At 41.6% G+C, this 20,824-nt stretch overlaps 1 protein-coding gene across 3 annotated transcripts in view; it reads right to left on the bottom strand.

Moving 5' to 3' along the window:
- Positions 1-20,824, bottom strand: part of PCSK5 (proprotein convertase subtilisin/kexin type 5) — a 440,201-nt gene that overhangs the window by 75,089 nt on the left and 344,288 nt on the right. For all 3 annotated transcript variants that reach the window (XM_084770008.1, XM_084770009.1, XM_084770010.1), the window contains exons 22-24: positions 16,322-16,458; positions 12,481-12,687; positions 11,265-11,333 (exon numbers count right to left, since the gene is read on the bottom strand). In XM_084770008.1, coding sequence (XP_084626134.1) covers positions 11,265-11,333; positions 12,481-12,687; positions 16,322-16,458 — 413 coding nt within the window. The remainder of the gene's footprint in view (positions 1-11,264; positions 11,334-12,480; positions 12,688-16,321; positions 16,459-20,824) is intronic.

Below are 20,824 nucleotides of genomic sequence, written 5' to 3'. Positions count from 1 at the left end.
ACTGTGTGGGAAACAGACGTGGCACTGGAGCAGTAATGAAAGCTTACATCTTATCTGCCAGATGGAGGCAGAGAGAAAGAGAGATCAAGACTGGGCCTGGCATGGACTTTTGAGACCTCCAAGCCTACCAGTGACACATCTCCAACAAGGTCATACCTCCCAATTCTTGGTCTTAGCAAGCATTACTATCATTGTGATGAAATACTATGACTTGGGGAGGAAAGAGTTTATTTCTCTACACCTCACTGTTGATCATTGAAGGAAGTCAGGACAAGAACTCAAGCAGGGCAAGATCCTGGAGGCAGGAGCTGACTCAGAAGCCATGGAGGAGTGCTACTTATTTGCTTGCTACTCATGGCTTGCTCAACCTGCCTTCTTACAGAACCCAGGACCACCAGCCCAGGCATGGCACCATCCACAACGGGCTGGGCCCTTTTCCATAAAGCACTAATTAAGAAAATGTCCTATAGGTTTGTCTTAAGCCTGATCTTATGAAGACGTTTTCTCAATAGAGGTTCCCTTCTCTCAGATGACTCTAGCTTGTATCAAGTTTAAATAAAACTAGCCAGCACAGCTCAAATGGTTTCATCAACTGGGGATCAAGTTTACAAATACATGAGACTAAGGTGGCCATGTCACTCAAGCCACCACAGGGCTGTGGCCTTAAATTTTTTTCGTTTGTTGCTTTTGAGTGATTTCTTACTTTCTATTGTAATAAGAAGCTGCATACTTATATATTTCCTGTCATGTGTCAGCTAATTTAACAAAGGATCTTGATTGATTTTGGGGGGAATGCTATTAAAAACCAAGATTTAGGGACTAGGGATAATAGTTACTGATGCTGAAGGTGTGGTTAAGCATTCTCAACTGTAATCGTGAAGTACTTTTTATTTTTTCAGTTTTACTTCAAGACAGGATTTCTCTTTGTAGCCTTGGTTGTTCTGGACTTGCTTTGTAGACAAAGCTGGCCTCAATCTCATGTTGATCCTCTTGCTTCTGCTGCCCTAAGTGAAGGGATTAAAGGCATGTGCCACCAGAACTGGCTCCTTTTAAGTTTCTTTTAAAGTCATTTAATTTTTTTTTCAAACCCAGAGAAAGGCTGAAGCAGAACAATCCTGCTTTGCCAGGACCCCCTTTCCTTAATCTAGTCATGCATTTATCCATTTTCTTGGTTCTTTTTATCTATCTTCTTATTGTATGCTTTTAATTATTTCATAATCTTTTCCCATGAGATTCAATTTTTCTTAAGAGTACAGGTCAGTGTTTGTACAGATGGTCCACATTTTGGATTTCTCTTGTGCTATCTTCCAGGTTAGTATGGCTTGCTTGTTTGCAGAATTACTCAGTTTGCATTGTGCAATGACTAGGAGATGGTCTCCTCGCAGTAAAGCAGCATTATGACCATTCTCCTTAGATGTCTGTGACAGCATCCCAGGGGTAACAATGAAAATGTCCTAAGAACATGACAAATGTCCCTAGGTGGCCTACTTGCCCCTTAGTTACTCTTGTCACAGATTCTAGGTGAAGTATCCTTGTTACGGAACTTATTTCACCAGGAAACACACAGCGATGTGCTAGTAACAGTGATGCTAATTGTGGTAGCTTGTGTAGACTGGTTGTAATTAGCTATCATTTCTGGCGATACTTTGAGACTCTGTGATTATCCTGTTGCCCGACAATTTTTAAGGCATTGATTTTGGCACACATTGATTACTTGGTCCTTCTCCTTGGGTCAGTGGTGCTTTTCTTATAGATCTGCCAGCTGAAAGTTTTCTGAAGAAGAAAAAGAAAGTGTTCTCTTTTCTTCCTGCTCCTTTCTCAAATATGATGAATGTTTTTTTTTTTTCAACTAGTTGACCGGGTAATAGAGTAGATAGCAAGCTATGTCCAGGTGAGCAGATTCCACACAGATTATTGGAAGTATACTTCAAGTTTTAGGTGTAGGCAAGCACTTTCTAAACAGGATTCCAAAAGCCCAGGAAGCATCCCAAGAGCTGAAAAATGAGGCCACATGAAATTAAAAGGTTTCTGTGCTAAAAAGGATATTGTTAGCTGAACAAACTGAGTGCTTACAGAATGTGGGGAATTGTTGCCAGCTCTACCTCAGACAGAGCTACATCTAGACTATATAAAGAATTTTAAGAATTATGGTGCTGTAGAGTTGGCTCAGCATTTAAGAGCACTAGATGCTCTTGCAGAGACCCCAGGTTTGATTCAACCATCTGTACCTCCAGTTCCAAGGGATCCAACACCCTATTGTGGACTCCATAAAGACTGTGCAGGCAGGCAGGACATAGGCATACATGCAGACAAAACACACAGACATATAAAATAAAATACAAATTAACAAAACCTGCCAAAATTAAGCACCGAAATCCCTAAGCTGTCAATCAACAAACGGGTAGTGAAATAAACAGAAGGTTCTCAAAATAAGAAATACAAAGAATAACATTTCCTTGAAGTGTTTATCATCCTTACTCATCAGGGAGATGGAAATTAAAATCACCTTTAGATTATATCATATGCTATCAGAATGGTTAAGCTCAAGAAACAAAAAACAAAGAATGTTAGTGAGCCCATGGGGGAAAGAGAAGGTCTTACACATGTCTGGTGCCTATTAGGTGGATAAGCATGGAAGTGCACTGAAAAAAAAACAACCTAAAAATAGAACATCATGTTACCCATCTACATCTCTCCTGGCCATATATACCCACAGAAGTATATGTACATATTCTACCCCAGAGATACTAGTCCATCTCTGTTTAATAGATGCATAATTCACAAGGAAACCAAGCCAGTAGTTCATCAACAGATGAATAAATAATAAAGTATGGTGTGTATCCACAAAGAAATATTAATCATCCATAGAGAAAAGTGATGTTATGGAGTTTGTAGGAAAATGGATGGCTCTGGCTTTGGCAATAATGAAAACTCAGAAATGCAAAAACTGTATTTCTTATTTATATTTTGGTTCAAAGTTCTTGTATATATACATAAAGATGTATATATATATATATATATATATATATATATATATATATATATATATGGGTATGTGTGTGGGTAAAGGATATGAAACTATAAAGAGACCATGAGAGGAAGCAAGAGATGTTGAAGAAGGTGGAGGAGGACGTGTGTGACATGAAAGTAGAATGGAGGTTATGGGGGGAGGTGGATGGGTACAAGGTAGGGAAAAGGGCAGAGGAAAGGAAAGAAGAGAATCCTGGAGCTGGAGCTGGAGCTGGAGGTATAGGTGATTGTGAGCCACCCACTTGGGGCACTGAGACTGGGACTCTGGTGCTCTCTGAGCTCTTCATCACTAAGCCATCTCTCCAGCCGTTCCATTCCTTTTCCTTTCCACAGCTAACCATCTTCAGGCATACAGTCAACCATCTTCAGGCATACAGTCAACCATCTTCAGGTATACAGTCAACCATCTTCAGGCATACAGGCAACCATCTTCAGGCATACAGTCAACCATCTTCAGGCATACAGGCAACCATCTTCAGGCATACAGTCAACCATCTTCAGGCATACAGTCAACCATCTTCAGGCATACAGTCAACCATCTTCAGGCATACAGTCAACCATCTTCAGGCATACAGTCAACCATCTTCAGGCATACAGTCAACCATCTTCAGGCATACAGCCAACCATCTTCAGGCATACAGTCAACCATCTTCAGGCATACAGTCAACCATGTTCAGGCATACAGTCAACCATGTTCAGGCATACAGTCAACCATGTTCAGGCATACAGTCAACCATGTTCAGGCATACAGTCAACCATGTTCAGGCATACAGCCAACCATCTTCAGGCATATAGTCAACCATCTTCAGGCATACAGTCAACCATCTTCAGGCATACAGTCAACCATCTTCAGGCATACAGTCAACCATCTTCAGGCATACAGTCAACCATCTTCAGGCATACAGTCAACCATCTTCAGGCATACAGTCAACCATCTTCAGGCATACAGTCAACCATCTTCAGGCATACAGCCAACCAGCTTCTTGTCTCCTTCCTGTTCTGTTTTTGTTTTATCATTTTCAAAATCAAGAACAAATGTAGATATGCATATTTAGTAATTTCAATGTTTTGCTAACTCAGAAGGTAGCAAATAAACAGAATGGTCGTGAAACAGTATACCAGGAGATCGCTGTTACTTTATACAGAGCTGCTTTGGTCCTGATGGCTGTAGAGTGCTCCATGGTCTTGCACACCCTAGGTCACTCAGCTAGCCTTCTGTGACTCTGGCATTTACTCAGCTTCCAGGGATTGACAACGACGACATTAGAACCACCATGGTTATTTGTATACCACTTGTCTCCCCGACCCAAGGGTTTGCTTTCCAACGTCTTGCTCTGCCTTGTTCAAGATTCAGATTTTTCCCTTTGTCCAGTACATCTACTCTGTATTTTCAACCTAACTGTTAGTCACACAGTGGCCACCATAGCTAGTACAGAATGAGAGTGCTATGTTTACACCACCTTAGGTCACTTAACAACAGCTCCAAAACTCAAGAGTGGTAAGGTGTGTGATTCAGTTATACTAAGGAGAAAACAAAAATGTTTCTAATAGAAAAGGCAAATTTACCATCTTAAGGAAATTTGTAAAAGGTGGGAAGCATGGCAAAATTGCTAACATCGTTTACAAGAAGAAATGTTTCTGAAATTATGATGTGGAAGAAAAATGCAGCTGTATTGGTCTTACTGTTGAACTCAGGGTGTAAGTCAGAGCCACAGTGTGTATGATAGTTGGATAGACATCAAATGATAGTGTTCTGGATTTCTGTAGGGTTAGGCATCTGTTGAGAGTCTCAGAACTCAGTCCCCATGAATGAACAGACTGGTGTACCCTGTTTTGAACTTGTGAGTATGTGTGTTAGCCTTGGCTGTCTTGAACTCACCTTTGTAGACCAGGCTGGCCTTGAACTCACAGCAATCCACTTGCCTCTTCCCCCGAGAGTGCTGAGATTAAAGACATGTGCCACCCCGCCCGGCTGTGAGTATGTGTTTTTAGCTTAACTTCTAGAAGAAGCGTTGTGGGGTCCAAGTGTCAATGTACAGACAATTGTAATCCAGCCTGTCACGTGGTCTGCAAAGGTTGTACCATTTAGTTCTGACACCAGGGAATAAATATTTTCCCTTTCCTATAGCCTTGCCTAGAGAGCTGATGTGCCTTTGATATGCTAGTCTGATGGGTGCAAAACTGTTGTATGGTGTTGTGCATTCCTCTGGGCTGGTGTGCTCATTGCCGTCTGCAATTAGAGCGACAATGAATACCTGCAGGAGACTGTCACAAGCTTAGACTCATGTGCGTTCTTTCCTGGTAGGCCCGTGGAGCTAATACAGTTTAAGGAGTCCCACACCTCCCCTCCCCGAGGATTCCAATGGTTACCAAGGGCTGTGAAGAGGAGGCTGGTGGGCAGTGGGCTGTAACTTTGCCATGCTCCTGTAAGCAACCCCTCACTCATGCTCCTTTAAGCAACTCCAATAAGCACAGTTCACTGAGCCAGACTTCCATGGTATAACTTCCCTGGTCTGTTACTGCCTCTGTATCTGGGGTGAACAAAGCAGACTGCCTGGGAAAAGCCATGCAAGCCATGGTCATTTTAACTTGAATCGCCCTCCTAATAATCCAGTACCTTTCCTCGTGCTTGAGAGCCATTTGTGATCTAAAAGTCTATTCCTTTCTTCATGGTGCCATCTCTTCTGCTAGCCCTGCTATTTTTTCTTCTCACATTCTCTAAGAGCATCCTTACTGCTGTTGGTACTACACCATCCCTCCTGTCAATTACCCTTGAACACTGTTAAGTCGGCAGTCGAATTCACCATAAACTACCTCCTCAGGACAGCACCGGAGACCAAGGATGCATCTTGATTGGTGGAGAACTTGCCACGCACACAGGAAGCCCCGAGTTTAAACTCATCACCACGGAGTGTAGTGGCACACACCTGTAATCCCAGATCTGGGGAGGTGCGTCAGAAGTTAATGATCATCCTCAGCTACAAAATGAGTTGAGACCAACATGGGCCACGATAGACGATATTTCAAACAGAAATACCCAGACACGCCCATCATTCTGTTGTTTATTTGTTTATTCCCTTAAGTGCTGACTGAGCACGGAACGCAGAGCCTCACACATACTAAGCAAGTTTCTACTACCAAGCCACCTCTGGTTTCCTTTTGCCTGTTGCATTCTAACCTTCAGTTACTTCACTTCAGCCAAAGAGTTTTTTTTAAAACACGTTCATTTAATTTAGGGTTTGGATTTTCAATGGTTTCTCTAAGCCTTTCTCTGTCTGTTTCCTTATATTTGTTTAACATTCATACATTTAGTCATGGAAAAATCCATGGCAGAACATCTTTCAATTTGTCATCAGGTGGACACCCATGCTGAAGGTAGCTCCCCCTCTTCCTTGTGGACAACACAGGGAAAATCACAGTCTCCCCCCTGAAAAGCTCCTTTGACTACTTTAGGTTAGGAGGATCCCTGTCTGAAAGTTTCTTATGCATAAATTTGTCTCCTTGTTTGAAACTTAAAATACATTAATTTATTTCCTTTTGGTAATTGCTTAAAATTTTAAAAAGTTTATGTGTTTTTCTGGACTACATTCCTTTCAAAGAACAAAAAATATTAGTAGATTGTTATTATGCCTTTTGAAGCCAAAATTCAGGGATTTTTTTTAATGACTTAAGAGAGTAAACACTTCATACAATTTTATTAAAATCCATTGTTAAGTTAATGGACAAATAGGTATAGACTTCAAATCTCAGATTATACTTATTACTGCATTCATTAAGTTAAAACTGTGATGGATCGCTCAAAACATCAGGCAAATTTATTCCATTTATTCACCCTCAAATAGTTAAACGATAATCCCTCACACCCAGATTGCTTTTGTGAAAAATATCACCTGAAGATACTTGTTAGAAAGAGAGAGAATGTGCCATCAACTATTCTTAGAGTAAAATAGAAACATTGTTTGTTTATAGCCTGATAAAGAATAGAAATCTCACTCCATAATGATAAAAGCACCCTTGGCTCCATCCTAGATGATCAGACAAAGCAACTGCTTTTTGGTCATGGCTTAGTGTTCCATTTCCTTTATGAATACATTTCTTGAACTGACAAGGCCTAGGCCCTCCCTGGAGCTGGCTGAGATTCCCATCAACCTGGAAATAAAGTTCTCCTTTATCAGTTGTAAAACACAGATATTGATGTATCTAAACACATAAAAAGGAGTACAAAACTCTCAAACTATCCCCTAGCATCCACAACAACTGTTTATGACATAGCATAGATAAAATGTCTCAAATGTCTGTTTTTACTTGTCCTTAATTCCTCCAGAGATTGTCTAGACCCCTTCAAAAAGAATCTGCATTGTTAAGATGGAATAAAGAGAAATTGTCTCCAATGATGTTTTGTTTCACAAGAAGAATTTTGGGCAGATCTTGGTAAGTTATTCATATCTTTTAAAGTTTACATTCTTAGCTTTTAAAATTACAAAATACAACAAACCATCTTTTTATCAAATCTTTCTGTTCTAATATTCTGTAAAAAATCATTTTTATTGTATGACTTCTTTATTCTTCTTGGACTGCATACACAATTTAATTAGAGAAAACGTGGGCTCTGAAGCTCTGAGTCTCATGAGCCATCTTCCTGTTTGAACTTGAGAACTCCTCAAATTCAACCCAGTAAAAGTTTACATATATGTTTTTGTTTTTGTTTTTAACTTACGATTGAGTTATGTCCTGATAAACTCATTCTCAATGGAACATACTGTTAAGATGAAAGTGTATTTAATGTTCTTTCCCTACAAAACATCATAGCATCTCCTTGAGTCTAGGGCCTAGGTGCTCTCTCTCTCTCTCTCTCTCTCTCTCTCTCTCTCTCTCTCTCTCTCTCTCTCTGATATATATATATATATATATATATATATATATATATATTTTTTTTTTTTTCCCCCCGAACACATTAGTCTACACTTAAGCAAGTCTCTGAAGCACAAGATTATTTTGTAATAAAACATTGCTTATCTCATGCAGTATATTGGTCACACAGCACGCTCATGGCATTGGTTGTTGACTTGAGTGTGTGGCCTCCTGGCAGCTGAGGTTTGCTGTTGCCAAGAACTTGAGGAACTTCTGTATGCATATTGCCAATGCAGGAAAAGATCCCGATTTAAAACCTTAAGGTCACTGTCACCCCATGGTAGAGCCAGAACACTGCTAGCCAAGCCATCACAAGTGAGGGACATTTGCATATTCGCTTTATGATCGTGGCCCTCTGCTTTCCTTGTGGGAGCAGACAAAGTAAGGCAAAGAGTTTATTCTCAAGCAAGCCCTCAAGCAAGCACATACCAAATGTTACACCAACGTCTTAGCAGCCTTCACATGAAAGGGAGAGGGGAGCGGGATCATTCCACCAGAGAGACCACAAGGACTCAGAAATGAGGTCATGCTTGAAATCAGCCACATCAGTTCAAGAGCACATAAGACCCACTATATAGAAATTTTGTAAATGAAGAGAAATGTTAGAATTTAAGATGTGAAAACTCAGCATTTCGAACGTTCTTGTCACCTCTGCCAGTGATCCTGTTGCCCTTTGAAGCTCCCTCCGCCCTGGGCCAACCTTGTAGAGACCTTCATTGCAGGTATTTCTGTCGTGGCACAGCTTTATTACGAAGGGCCTGCCATGTCACCTTTTAATTCCCAGTGCCATAGTGAGCACCTGGCACACAGCAGAGAGCTAACGTCTCCTAAATGAAGGAATGAGTTGGATATTTCAATAGCACTTTGTAAAGTGAATCAAACTGATTTGTCAGTTCAGTAGCCTCTCTGGGTTTTGAGTACCTGGTTGGTATGTGAGTATAAGGACATATAAAGGACTGGTGACGTAATGCTCCCAGACAAACCCAGCTGCCTAGAAAAGACTCAGAGCAGCTGAGAAGCTAGGAAAGGACCCCCTCCAACCTGTTGAGCTGCCTGCAGCTTGTTCTGTATGGTCCAGATTTTTCCAACTGTCAGGCTTACAGGGGTCAACGTTGATGATGCAGCTGCCTTTGAGTCATTTATGCTCTTGTAAGTAGCCCCTCACCCATACTCTTGCAAGTAACCCCAGTAAACTCATTGGTTACCGAGCTGCACTTGGGTGGTATCTGTACTTTGGTTTGCTGTCAGTTCCTTATTTGGTATGAGCAGATGTGGATTCACTCTTCCAAAGAATAATGTCACACAATACTGTATCCCTTTTAAGATGATATCTGAATTGAAAGGAGTTCTCAAAGGTATGTTCTTTTCGGGGTGGTAAAGATGTAGAAGAAAACCCTATTTTTCTATGTTTAACTCAGTGGATTTGTTCTATTGTCATCACCGAATATAGCTAAGAGAGCAAAAATATTTAAGATGTGCCCCACCCTACAACACCTAAGCATTCATCCCCCCCCACATGCACACACTGTGATACTCAGAGATATAGGCATGGGTGCTCAGCACACAAAGGTGAAGGTGCAAAAGAAATCCAGCTAGGGTAGGGTGCTGAGTGGGAAGTAGCTCTGAAATGGACAAAAAATAAAATCCGGACCATCAGAATATTTGCCATTGCTGCCAGAAAAATTGCCTATGACATCCCAAGAAAGACTGTAGTTTATATATATAGCTGCAAAGGCAGAACATAAGAATACATAATTAAAAGATCCACAAGCAAAGTATAAAAATATGTTGTTGACATTTTAGTTTTAGTGCTCTTATTACTTGTGTTTGAATTTACTTTTGCTTCCCGAGTATTTAGAATTTCGCCCTTACATCATCTGAAGTTTTACTATATTATTGTGTCTCATCTCCTCAATCCACGGAAGAATGCTATTCAAGTGTCTAATGCCTCAGATAAACTATAGCTCATGCATAATGTTTAAGAATTAAGGGAGTCATGAAAGAGGTCAACAAAGAATTGTAGGAGCCAGAGGGGCCACAGACACCAAGAGAGCACAGCTTACAGAATCAGCTAAGCAGGGCTCACAGGGGCTCATGGACACTGAAGCGACAGTCACAGAGCCTGCATGGGTCCTCACTAGGGCCTCTGCATATATGCTACCGTTGTTAGCTTGGTGTTTTCGTGGGACTCCTATCAGCGAGAGTGGGGCTGCTTCTGACTCTTTTGCCTGCTCTTGAGACCCTTTCCTCCTCCCCCAGCCTTGATATGAGAGTACATGCTTAGTCTTATTGAGTCTTGGGATGCTCTATTGGGTTGATATCCCTGGGAGGACTGCTCTTCTCTGAAAGGAAACGAAGGGGGAGGGGACCTAGAGGAGAGGGGAAGTGTTGGGGGAGGCTGGGAGGAGTAGAGGGAGGGCAAACCATGGCCGGGATGCATTGTTTGATGAGAACAGTTAATTAATTAGAGACGTCTAGTAGGTAAGGCCAAAATAAGGTCCACTCTGCTGTGGTAGAATCTGACAATTTGCAGGTGTTCTATGGAGCAACTATAGAGGCCCCACTGAACAGCTTGCTCTGCATTTTGACAAATTTCCCATGTGACCTGTGCATAGTGACATTTTAGAGGCACCACAGGCCCCCACAAAGAGAAGTTACTCCATGAACGTTTGTTACAGCTGGGATTTTCCTTCACAGATCCTATATGCTCTTTTCTGTATGTTGCTTAGGCTTACGTGAAAGTGCAGGCTTGGAATCGTAGCCTCCCTATTTTACGTTTTCATCCAGCCCCCTGATGTTATGTGCTATACACCAACCCCATCCCCTCCTTCACCAGCAGTATGAAAGGAAGGACTGGGAAGCACAGACTTGAACTAGACATCATGCATGCTTTCCTTCGAGTAATGGGAATCTTGACTTCACCATCACCGTATTGTCCTAGTCTCCACGTCTACAAAAGGAGATGGCCATCTCTCCCTGCTATTGTTTGTGCTCCCCACACCGAATAAGTTAGACCCAACAGGCATTTCTCTGTTTGAATTTACTTGTCAGCAGTGTCAGGCACCTTCAGACATGATTGCTGAAAAGTGTCCCCATCACCTATGTAACAACCATAGGGGAAGACACCTCCATCCTTTCTCAAGCTTGACACTATTGCCTCCCAATATCCTTTCACTGTGAAGCTGTCTGTACTCGGCACAGTGAGGGAGGCATTGATGATTACCTTGATGACAAGACTCCTTGCTGAAGCAACGGCAAAGTCAGGATGTGTGACAAAGGACACGGCTACTTAAATGCTTAGGTAACAAAGGAACACGACATACCCACAGTGCATCCCAGACATCCTTCCTCACATGGCATGCATTCTTCATACTCAGAATCCTGGAATTCACCTGTATGGTGAGAGGAATGGAAAGTACAACTTAACCCCACTGGCTGGACATATGCTCACTGCTATGAAGTCATGTTTGGTTTATTTTTAAGTGAACCACAGAACAATTTTGAAGCCCCAAACCATCTTGAAAAAGGATGTCATGTACTTTAAATTCCTATATTAATTTAACAGACTACCATTCAAGTGGGTACAAGTACAACAGGCTTAGACTATATTCCATATAATGAGTCTTTTTGTTTGTTTCCTTGCTTGCTTGCTTGCTTGCTTGCTTCACTTTGTTCTTTGAGACAGGGTCTTGCTATGTAGCTCTGGATGAGCTGAAACTCACTATGTAGCTTATGCTGCCTTAGACTCGTTGCCTTCATTTCCTGAGTACTGAGATTATAGCCATGAGCCATCATGATTGGCCATATAACTAATTTTAAAGTCAAGCTAGTAGATTGGATTTATTAAAAAAGGCAGTTCTGTGTCTGGAAAGGTGGAATTAGTTATATAAATGGACAGACTCTACATCTGACCTACTAAACATATTTAAAGTAAAAAAAAATATTGTCTCTGTAAATGGGAAGGAGAAGTAGAAAGGAGTGCTTAATTTAAAATATCTTGAACCTGTCTTCAGCCATGGGCCAGCCATAATCCTTATGCCGAGGAGTTCTTACATATAAGAGAACAAACATCATCAATGGTGCTAAACTTATCATTTTCTAATATAACAAAGAAATTCAGAGCATTCAAAAATTTCAAGTAGATATTGGTAGACTGCTTCTCATGGCAACCCTACTTGGTGTTATTCTTCTTCCTTTACAAGTAAAGCCACTGAGGCATTGAGAAAGGAGATTGGGTTTGGCCAAGGTCTCATACCAAGTAATTTGGGAGAAAACTGTTGGACAAGACTTTGAGATTTTGACCTCAGCTTTTTTCTGTTGTCTGGGAAAATTCATGGAAACATTGCGGGGCTGGGGGAAAGGAAGGGAAGGTACCCCTCCCCAGCCCCACTTTCTAACTGAGTTACTCAGAGTCATTCTAAGTGTTCATATTAACGCCGTGACAATTGAAAGTAAGATAGTCAAAGCCTCCTTGATGACCAGCGGTGTAATCTCTCATCCCACCTCTTGGTGCTGAGCAAGACCTTAGGGAAGTCTCACCTTGCCCACACTCCAGCTTCTGGCAGCTGTGGTTGGTCGACACGATGAAGTAGCCGCTCACGCATCTATTGCAGACATGTTGGTTGTAACAGAGCTCACAGTTGTCTGGGCAGGGCAGGCAGACATGTTCCTTGGCAGGATAATGGCCCACAGGGCAGTTCTCCCGACACTCACCCTGGTACAGGAAGTGCTCCCGACCATGCTTGTCTGGCCAGTTAGAGGGGCATGGAAAGAGAAAATGCAAACCGAGCATGGAACTCATATAATGCAGGATGTTTTATTAAAAAAAGAGAAACAGCGAAGTGCTTTTGTTCCTAGTGGACCAAAAGGATCAGAATGGATTTAATAAAAAGTGCGATATCTATATCCTTATTGTTGAAAACTTTTCCTCTCAGGGAATCATTTTACATGATTTTATATATTTGAGTGAACAACTATTTGGGATGTCATTGGAAAGCCACAGACCATGGTCTGTGGGTAGCTACAATTCAAAATGTGTTTAACTCTCCCAAGGGCCCCTTTTGGTAAAGGTAGACCCTCTCAGACATGGGGATTACAGAGATGCAGTAAGAATGACCATGTGCCTCATGGCAGGTACACTTGACCAAGCTTAAACTCGAGATGATTTGGAATCACCATTAAAATCACATGCGCGTGCTGACTAAGGTCTGGGGTTTTTTTTTGCAAAGCTACTAATTGTTCCAAGGACAACACTATTGACACCACTGTCAGTCAAAAACACTTCCACGTCATCCCTAAGGGTTTTATTTCTGTCAGCACCGGGCTCTATAAGGAAAGAGCCAGCGATTTCCCAGCATGAGAGAACAACCTGGGAATTTATTCCTGGAGAGAATAGAAAAATCTAATCAGTTAGAAAAATACCAGGATCAGTAACAGAAGATTATAAATAACCACAAATATTTTTTAAAAACTAAAATTAATAGTACATATCTACCTAGGAGCCTCATAGTCCTGGCTCTGAGGAGTTGGAGTACTCAGTGTGCTCTCGGCAGCCATCTACTCCTTCTCCTGAGAATCAGATTTCCCACATGGTCCCACCTCTGAAGAACAGATGATGTGTGTTGCCTAGAATACCCCAGGTCTAGTGTCCACTAGTGAGCCACCACATGGAGATTCGAACTCCTGACCTTCGGGCTGCAAGGATGCTGAGTGTGTGGATAAAGACAGGACCAGTCCCTTGCCGCAAGGACAGAAACGGAAAGCAGGCATAAAGTTGGACCAACCCACACGAGCTTGCTGACTCTTCAGCCTTTCATTAAAGCTTCCTTTGTGGAATTCCTTGCTGTGAAGCATTCTTCTTCAGCACAGTAACCTGAAGGCACAGGCTAGCCTTGCTGTGTTAGTCTGAGCTTTCGTCGTGCAAAGAACATGTTAAATAAAGGCTTGGCAAACAGTTACCCTCTACAGGAAAGCTCTGCTCATCACATATGGAAATTATCTGTGGCAGCCTGTTGACTGCTCATTGGTCCTTATCTGATAGTTTTTTAATTGTTCACTATGTGAGGACAAGCCTCCTCATTATGCTATAAACTCACTGACAGTGAGTCAGTTCTTATTTTATTTTTATTGCAGTGACAGAAATACCTGACACAAACACTTAAGGGGATGGAAGAATTATCCTGACTCGCAGTTTCAAAGGAGGCAGCATATCACAGCAAGGAGGGCATGATGGGGCCGAGATGCTTGCTTCCTGGAAGCTACAGAGCCGAGAAGAACTGCCATGCTAACCTCCAGCCACTTCATCTGCCCCGCCTTACAGGGTGGTACATTAAGGGTCTGATTTCTCTCTTAGCTAATCCTCCCTGAAAATGCTATCACAGAAACATCAGAGAGTTCCCTTACTAACCTGCTAGGCATTTCTCAATCAGGTCAAGCTAGCAAAGGGTTAACCATCCCAAGCATCCTGTGCCTGTGAATGATGTTCCCCACTGCATCTAACAGTAACTTGTGCAAAGGAGGGACACATTTAATCTTTACAATGACAGAGTAAATGTAGCTCTCCGTGTAGAAAATGTGGGAAAGATGTCCACGTCCTTTTCTTGTGGACTGGTGCTAGTTTTAGTAAGATGCTTAGATCATCTGACATTTGTGTAGAATCTAAATGTTGCTCTAATTTTGTGACATATGTTGAGATATAGAGTGTTTGATGGGAAAGTGATTCTAAATGCCCATTTGTCCTTTCTAATATATTTTTTTTAAATAAGTAGAGGCTTAAAGTAACTATTTTAGTGTCTTTAGTTAGTAGGAAAGCTGGGGTGGGGTTTGGAGATGTCACTCAATTATAAGCTACTTGCTTAGCATGTGTATGGCCTTAAGGGTTGAACCCCAGTACTGCATAAAGCCAGACGTGGAGATGCATACCTATAATCCAGCATTTGGGAGGTAAGGGCAGGAAGACCAGAAGCTCAAGGTTATCCTCAGCTAAATAGTGAGTTTGAGGCCATCCTGGATACAGGAACTCTTGTCACAAACACACAAACATCTAGGATGGTGGGACAGCTGTGCATTTCCTGGCCGCTAGTCTTGGAGCTGTTCCTCCTGAGCCAGGCACTCTCCCTCCATTACCTGCCGTGTGTGCACAGTCTGCATGCCAGATAGTGCCTCCTGTTCAGACCCAGCAGAAAACAGGGTAGAAACCAGTCACTGCTCCTCTCGGCATAGAGCTTTTAAGGACAAGACAGATATTAAGATTGACAAGGTGGCCAGGTGCAGATTACACGCCTGTAATCCCAGCACTCAGAGAGGCAGAGGCAAGTGGATCTCTGTGAGTTCGAGGCCGGCCTGGTCTATAAAGCTAGTCCAGGATAGCTAAAGCTACACAAAGAAACCCTGTCTTGAAACCTCCCGCCCCAAAGTGACATGGGAGCACAGGGCTCCAATATTCTGTATTTTTGCTAACCCCAGATATTGATATTTTTCATTTTCTTGGCTTTATTGTAAGCAAGAATGAACACAAGTAGGTCTCTTTCACTAGACAAATGATATAATTATGATGGATGTGATGGTAACAAGCACCTCAGGGTCAGTGAGACAACTGACTGGACACGGTAGGGATTGTGGAGAAACTTCAGCCTGCAAAATCATTAGGAAATATGAGCCCAGCACAGCCTCACACCCAGCTTCTCACCAGTCACCAGGAGCCCACATTTTTCTTTAAAATTGCGCAAAACTTGGATTTGTCTCACATCTAAACTCTCCTGTATAGGCAAAATAATGTGGTTGTAGTTCATATGAAGTCAAAATAGAGGGCAGGCATATGAAACAAGGCAGGAGCAGTGTCAAAGGTTAAACCACAGAGGAACTTGGAGGACATGGCCTACACCCCAGTTTTGCAGATACTCTGAGAGTACCTCAGACTGGACCCAAAAGGTCACATTGTGTCATGAGTAAATGATTACCTTGCCGTCTAAATGGCATACCTCGGCTCTGAGACCTGGTTTAACCTCGGATGCGTCATTCATTTTAGAGACATATGTGTCTTGCTTAACTCGCTAGCTTTTCAGGTCTACCACAACAAAGCTTGGCTTTACTGTGGGTGTCATGCTTGACAACACACTTAATACTCTTTTGTTTTGCTTTCCTGAGAAGACCTCTTTTCATTTCTCTCATCTCCTTAGGGGCAGTGAGTCAACATGTGAGATTATGTGAACAAGATTTTTGTGTCCTGGCAGCAACTGAGCCTTCAGGTTGTGCTGGTGCTTTGATGAATGGCTGGCTGCTCTCAACTTCGGCCTTATCACAGGCTTCTGAGCCAAACCAAAGGCTGGCTTTTGAGAGAACAGACTGAGTTCGTGGCAGAGTCAGCAGCAATTGCCCTCACCTGCCATACAGGAGGTGCAGTTGGAAGGCCCACTTCCTTGGCATCCTTGGCAAGTATGGTGGCACGGAAGGCATTGCTTCTTAAATTCAAACTTCCTCGAGGGACAGTTCAAAACACAGCGGCCATCATCCAAAACCCTGGAGAAAATGCAAGCTGTTAGAATTCAACTGGGTCACTTCGGAAGGGCCCAAGAGTCAGAACATGTGGTGTGCATTTTTCACCCTATAGATTTGGTCTCATTGTTCCAGAAACAAGAGTGATGCCTGGGGCCGATCATCTCAGAGCCTGTGAGATATTAGTCACATACCCATCCTTGGCCCGAGATGTGGGTCCAACAGCAGGCAAACCAGAAACTGGCTAAGGATCTGATCTTGAATCTTCTCCCAAATAAAAGCTAATTGGTGCCCACACAAATTAAGGCTGTATTGAAGGCTCCACCAAATCCAGCCAGTCAGATGTCATCTCTGACTTTCAGGAGCTAAAGTGGGCCTCTGGATCCAGAGTCCTTGGAGAAAGTATTTTTTCTTCAGTTATCAGCATGCCCACATTTGACAAGGGTTGTGTCATGTCTGAGTGCACCAGAACAGTATAATGCAGCACTATTCTGAAGGTCAGATGCTGCCCACAAAGTTGCCTTATGCACGTTACTCCCAACCAATGAACTGGAATTTTATTTGCTTACATATGGAATCCTATGACCTCTTTTCTTGATCGTGCTTGCAAACACCCCCAAAAGCCTGGCACAATGTCACAAAGTGAGCCTCTAAAACCTTTGCCTATATATGTGTACAATCTATATCATGACGCCACTGCCAATATTTTTGTGTTTGGGTTTCATCATTTTCTGCAGAGTAATCATAAGAGCAGATGGGATCAAGTCAACCGAACCCAAGCATTCTACTTGGAAAAATACAAAATGTTGATGAAATAACTGTAGGAACCAGATAGGTAAATATGAACAGAAGTGAGCCAGGGTCCTACTTCCAGACTTTCTAATTCAGCTGAGCTCAAGAAAAGGATTGGAAATGTGCATTTCTGACAGTTTTTCTAGTGGTAACATTGCTGATCCAGAGAGCACACATTTAAAAAGCTTTTCATTATTTGCTCATTATTTATAATTTTGCTTGATAATGCACATGTCCATATGAATGAAGCATAATGTGTTATTTCAGCACATTCATCAGGGCATTCACCATATCTACCTCCTTATCATTTCTTTATGGTTGGAACCCTCAAGCTGCTCTACCCTGAATCTTCATAAAATCTACAATTGGGAATTGGAATCCCCAGTGGCCCTCCTGTGCTGTGGGATGCCCATTTGTCCTCCTTTTCTCTGTTACCCAATTATTCTCTGTCCTATTTACCACCTCCTCCGCCCGATCCCTCCTCATCTCTATAACACTAGTCTACATTTAATTTGACTAGTTTTACTCTCATCATACAAATGTAAAAATATGCAGTATTTGTCTTTCCGAGTATGACTAATGTCATTTAACACAATATCTTTTGGCCTAATGCACGCGATGACTTCTAGAGTGGTACTTAGTCCTGTTGGTTATAAGGCTAATTGAATGCAGACCATGTCTACAAGGATATAAACGTTCTAACAGTTCTAGGAGCTGAAGGGAGCAGCAAAAAGAAGGAAAAGCTCTTTCTCTGTACTACCTCTCACCACACTGGCTATTACACAACACGGTAGGTGGAAACCTCCAGAAACTTATTCCTGGGATGGCACTGGCTTTTTTAATGGAATAAAACTTGATAAAAAGTCTTTTCTCCCTCTATTTTCATTGAAACAGGTCAGTTAAAATGTTTAAGGCTCTATAAGAGCAAAGGTAACTTCTAGATGCTTTAAATGATTTAATTTAGTTTTATTTACCCTGTACTCCTTCAAGATTGGGCTAGGAAGTGGGCTTAGGCAAAGAAGGCCACAGCATTTTAGAGCTGTACATCTTACACACAGTGATGAGGGCCTCTTGTTTCATGTTTCAAGCATTTTAAAGGAGCTACACAAAAGGTTATTGGAAATGCAAAGAGAATCCATAGGGCATGAAGTTGATTTATACCTCTTATCTTATCACTGGAGGAGTTGAGGCAGGAGGATTGCTATGAGTTTGAGACAGACATGGGCTACCCAGTGAGTTCCAGCCAACCTAACCTAAAGAGTGGGACTCTGAATCTATATTATTTAGTTAGTTTTTGTTGGTTTTAAATAAGACAACTTCAGAGTTAAGTTTTTAAATTTAAAAAAATGTAGAAAAATTTAAACAGATATAAAGTATATATAGTATATATAAATGATAATTATCCCCCAGTCAACAAATGTATCACTCAGCTTCAACAGTTGTTAATGTCTGCTCAGGCTTTTTTTCTTTCCAAGAATTTACTCATTAAGCTTTGAAGCAAGCCATTAATGTCTCACAGGTGAAAGTGTTTGAAGACCATCTTCATTTTCCAGGAACTAAAGGGATCCAGTGGCTTAAGAACCAGAAAAAGCTCAGAGATTTGCTCTCTGGGTTATCTTCTTCCCTGTACCCAGTCCAGATCCATTCTCACTGCTTTCCATCTTGTTTTGTTGTAGAAATGAGTCTACTAAAAATTCTATCTCAGGGTCATCAACTATCCTCATTTGTGAGGTAAAATCCCCACTGGTCTCCAGTTAGTTTTAAACAAGAGGAAACATCATCAGGAAATATAAGGTTGGGATAAGAGAGACTCAACTATTTCACCCAAGCCAACTTTCTCCCATGGCTGGGCAGAAGCTTTGCCTGCTGTATCTCCAGCATCTGGCAAATGTCTACCTCTTTACAGGTCAAACTCTTGCTTTAAATCTAAGGGTGTTTAATTTACCTCACTCTTTCTTGCTTTGGCTATGTCAGCATCCCTTGGTTACTATGACCTCAATGGCAGGGACAGTATCCTAAAGAGATGCTAACTCTGTATCTATCCTCAGTTAAATATAAAACAAGTGATTTGCCCTGGTTTGCATAGACCGGACTCCACTCACTACAGCTTGGATGAGTTCTACAAAACATATATACAAGGTGACAGTGTTGTAAAGTAGGGTTTAATATGAGGGGACCAGGCAGTGAGGAATCTTACACAATAGCTGAATTGATGCTGTGATATCGGCACAAGTTAGCTATAAAAGCAGGTCTTTCTTCCTTTTGATCTCTCACTGTCACCTTCTCTTGCCTTCCACCTTCAGCAGTGGGGTGACCCAGTGCCAAGGCCTTCACTAGAGGCCAGTGCCATGTACAAATATCTCTCAGTCCCCAATAACACACTGTTTATAATTTATCCAGTCTCAAGTATTGTGTTATAGCAGCTACAAATGAGCCAAGACACTGATCCAGGAAACATTTTGGAAAATACTTTGCCATTTTTCTCAAGAACAAATAAGTCAATATCACCTTCTTTCCAGATAATTTCTTCTGTTTCATCTTTTCAACTGCCTTCAGGGAAAATACCAGAAAAATAAGAAGTCAAGTAGTTCATTGCCACGCTATGTTACCCTTTCTTGGACGTGTGTGCATAGCTAACATCAAAGAAGAAAGCAGCAGGGGAGGGAAGAATGCTTACAGCAATAAGAAGAAATTGCTCCCAGGAACAGCACTTTCTTAGAAAGTTACTCTGGTTCAAGATTCATGTGCGTACTTTCCTTTATTCAAAAGCTAATAGTATACTCTACAGACAAAACCACAAAAGTGTAGTAGTGTTACTTCTCATTTTGTAGCAACGGGCCTAGATTTCTTGTTTCTCTTTCTGAGACAGGGTCTCAGTGTGTAGTCAGGCTGGACGTCAAACCTGGGATCATCCTGCCTTGCCTTCATTGTCATGGTTGCCTCTGTGTCTAGATTTTTTTTTAAACTCATTAATGTATGGTGGTAGAATTGTTTTCTCATTTTTCATTTCTATTTTGCTAAGGACAACTATGATTTCTCCCATGTACACTGGGTGATTATAACTGCCTCATTAGACAAATGTTCAAAGATGTTCAAGCATGCAAGGCCGTTTAATTACTCCTAGTAATACAAATGGGGGTTAGAAGAAGAAACAGGACTTTGTTTTGTTAACATCTTTATGTATGTCTTAAGTATGCTTTGAAGTTTATATTTAGAGGTTTAATCTTTAGAAATGTGTAGAAAATAGTTGTGTGGCTTCTCACTGGAAAAGTCATCAACAGTCCACGTAACTTTGAAGCCTGCCAGCTATAATAATTACTAGCCTGGCAAAACATGCCTGTTGGTGCAATGGTGGTATGAATGTTATAAGGGTAAGTGATTGTTTTCTGATTGGATTTAAGGCCTGCACCACACAAAGGAATGCATACCTGGTACTATAAACCTGGCTAAGAACCAAAAGCTAGGGAAGTGATAGGGCATTTGGACAGCATACTATTATTATTTTGCTAAATGGACCTAATATCAACCTGCCTTCTAAATACTTATCTTCACACCTGCAGATTATTTCAGCTCTTACTCTTTAGAGGAGATCTTTTAG

Source organism: Acomys minous, assembly GCF_964271855.1.
Source record: "Acomys minous genome assembly, chromosome: 2".
NCBI classification, from domain to species: domain Eukaryota; kingdom Metazoa; phylum Chordata; class Mammalia; order Rodentia; family Muridae; genus Acomys; species Acomys minous.
Note: the sequence above shows the minus strand (reverse complement) of the source record. Positions and strands in the feature narration are given on the sequence as shown.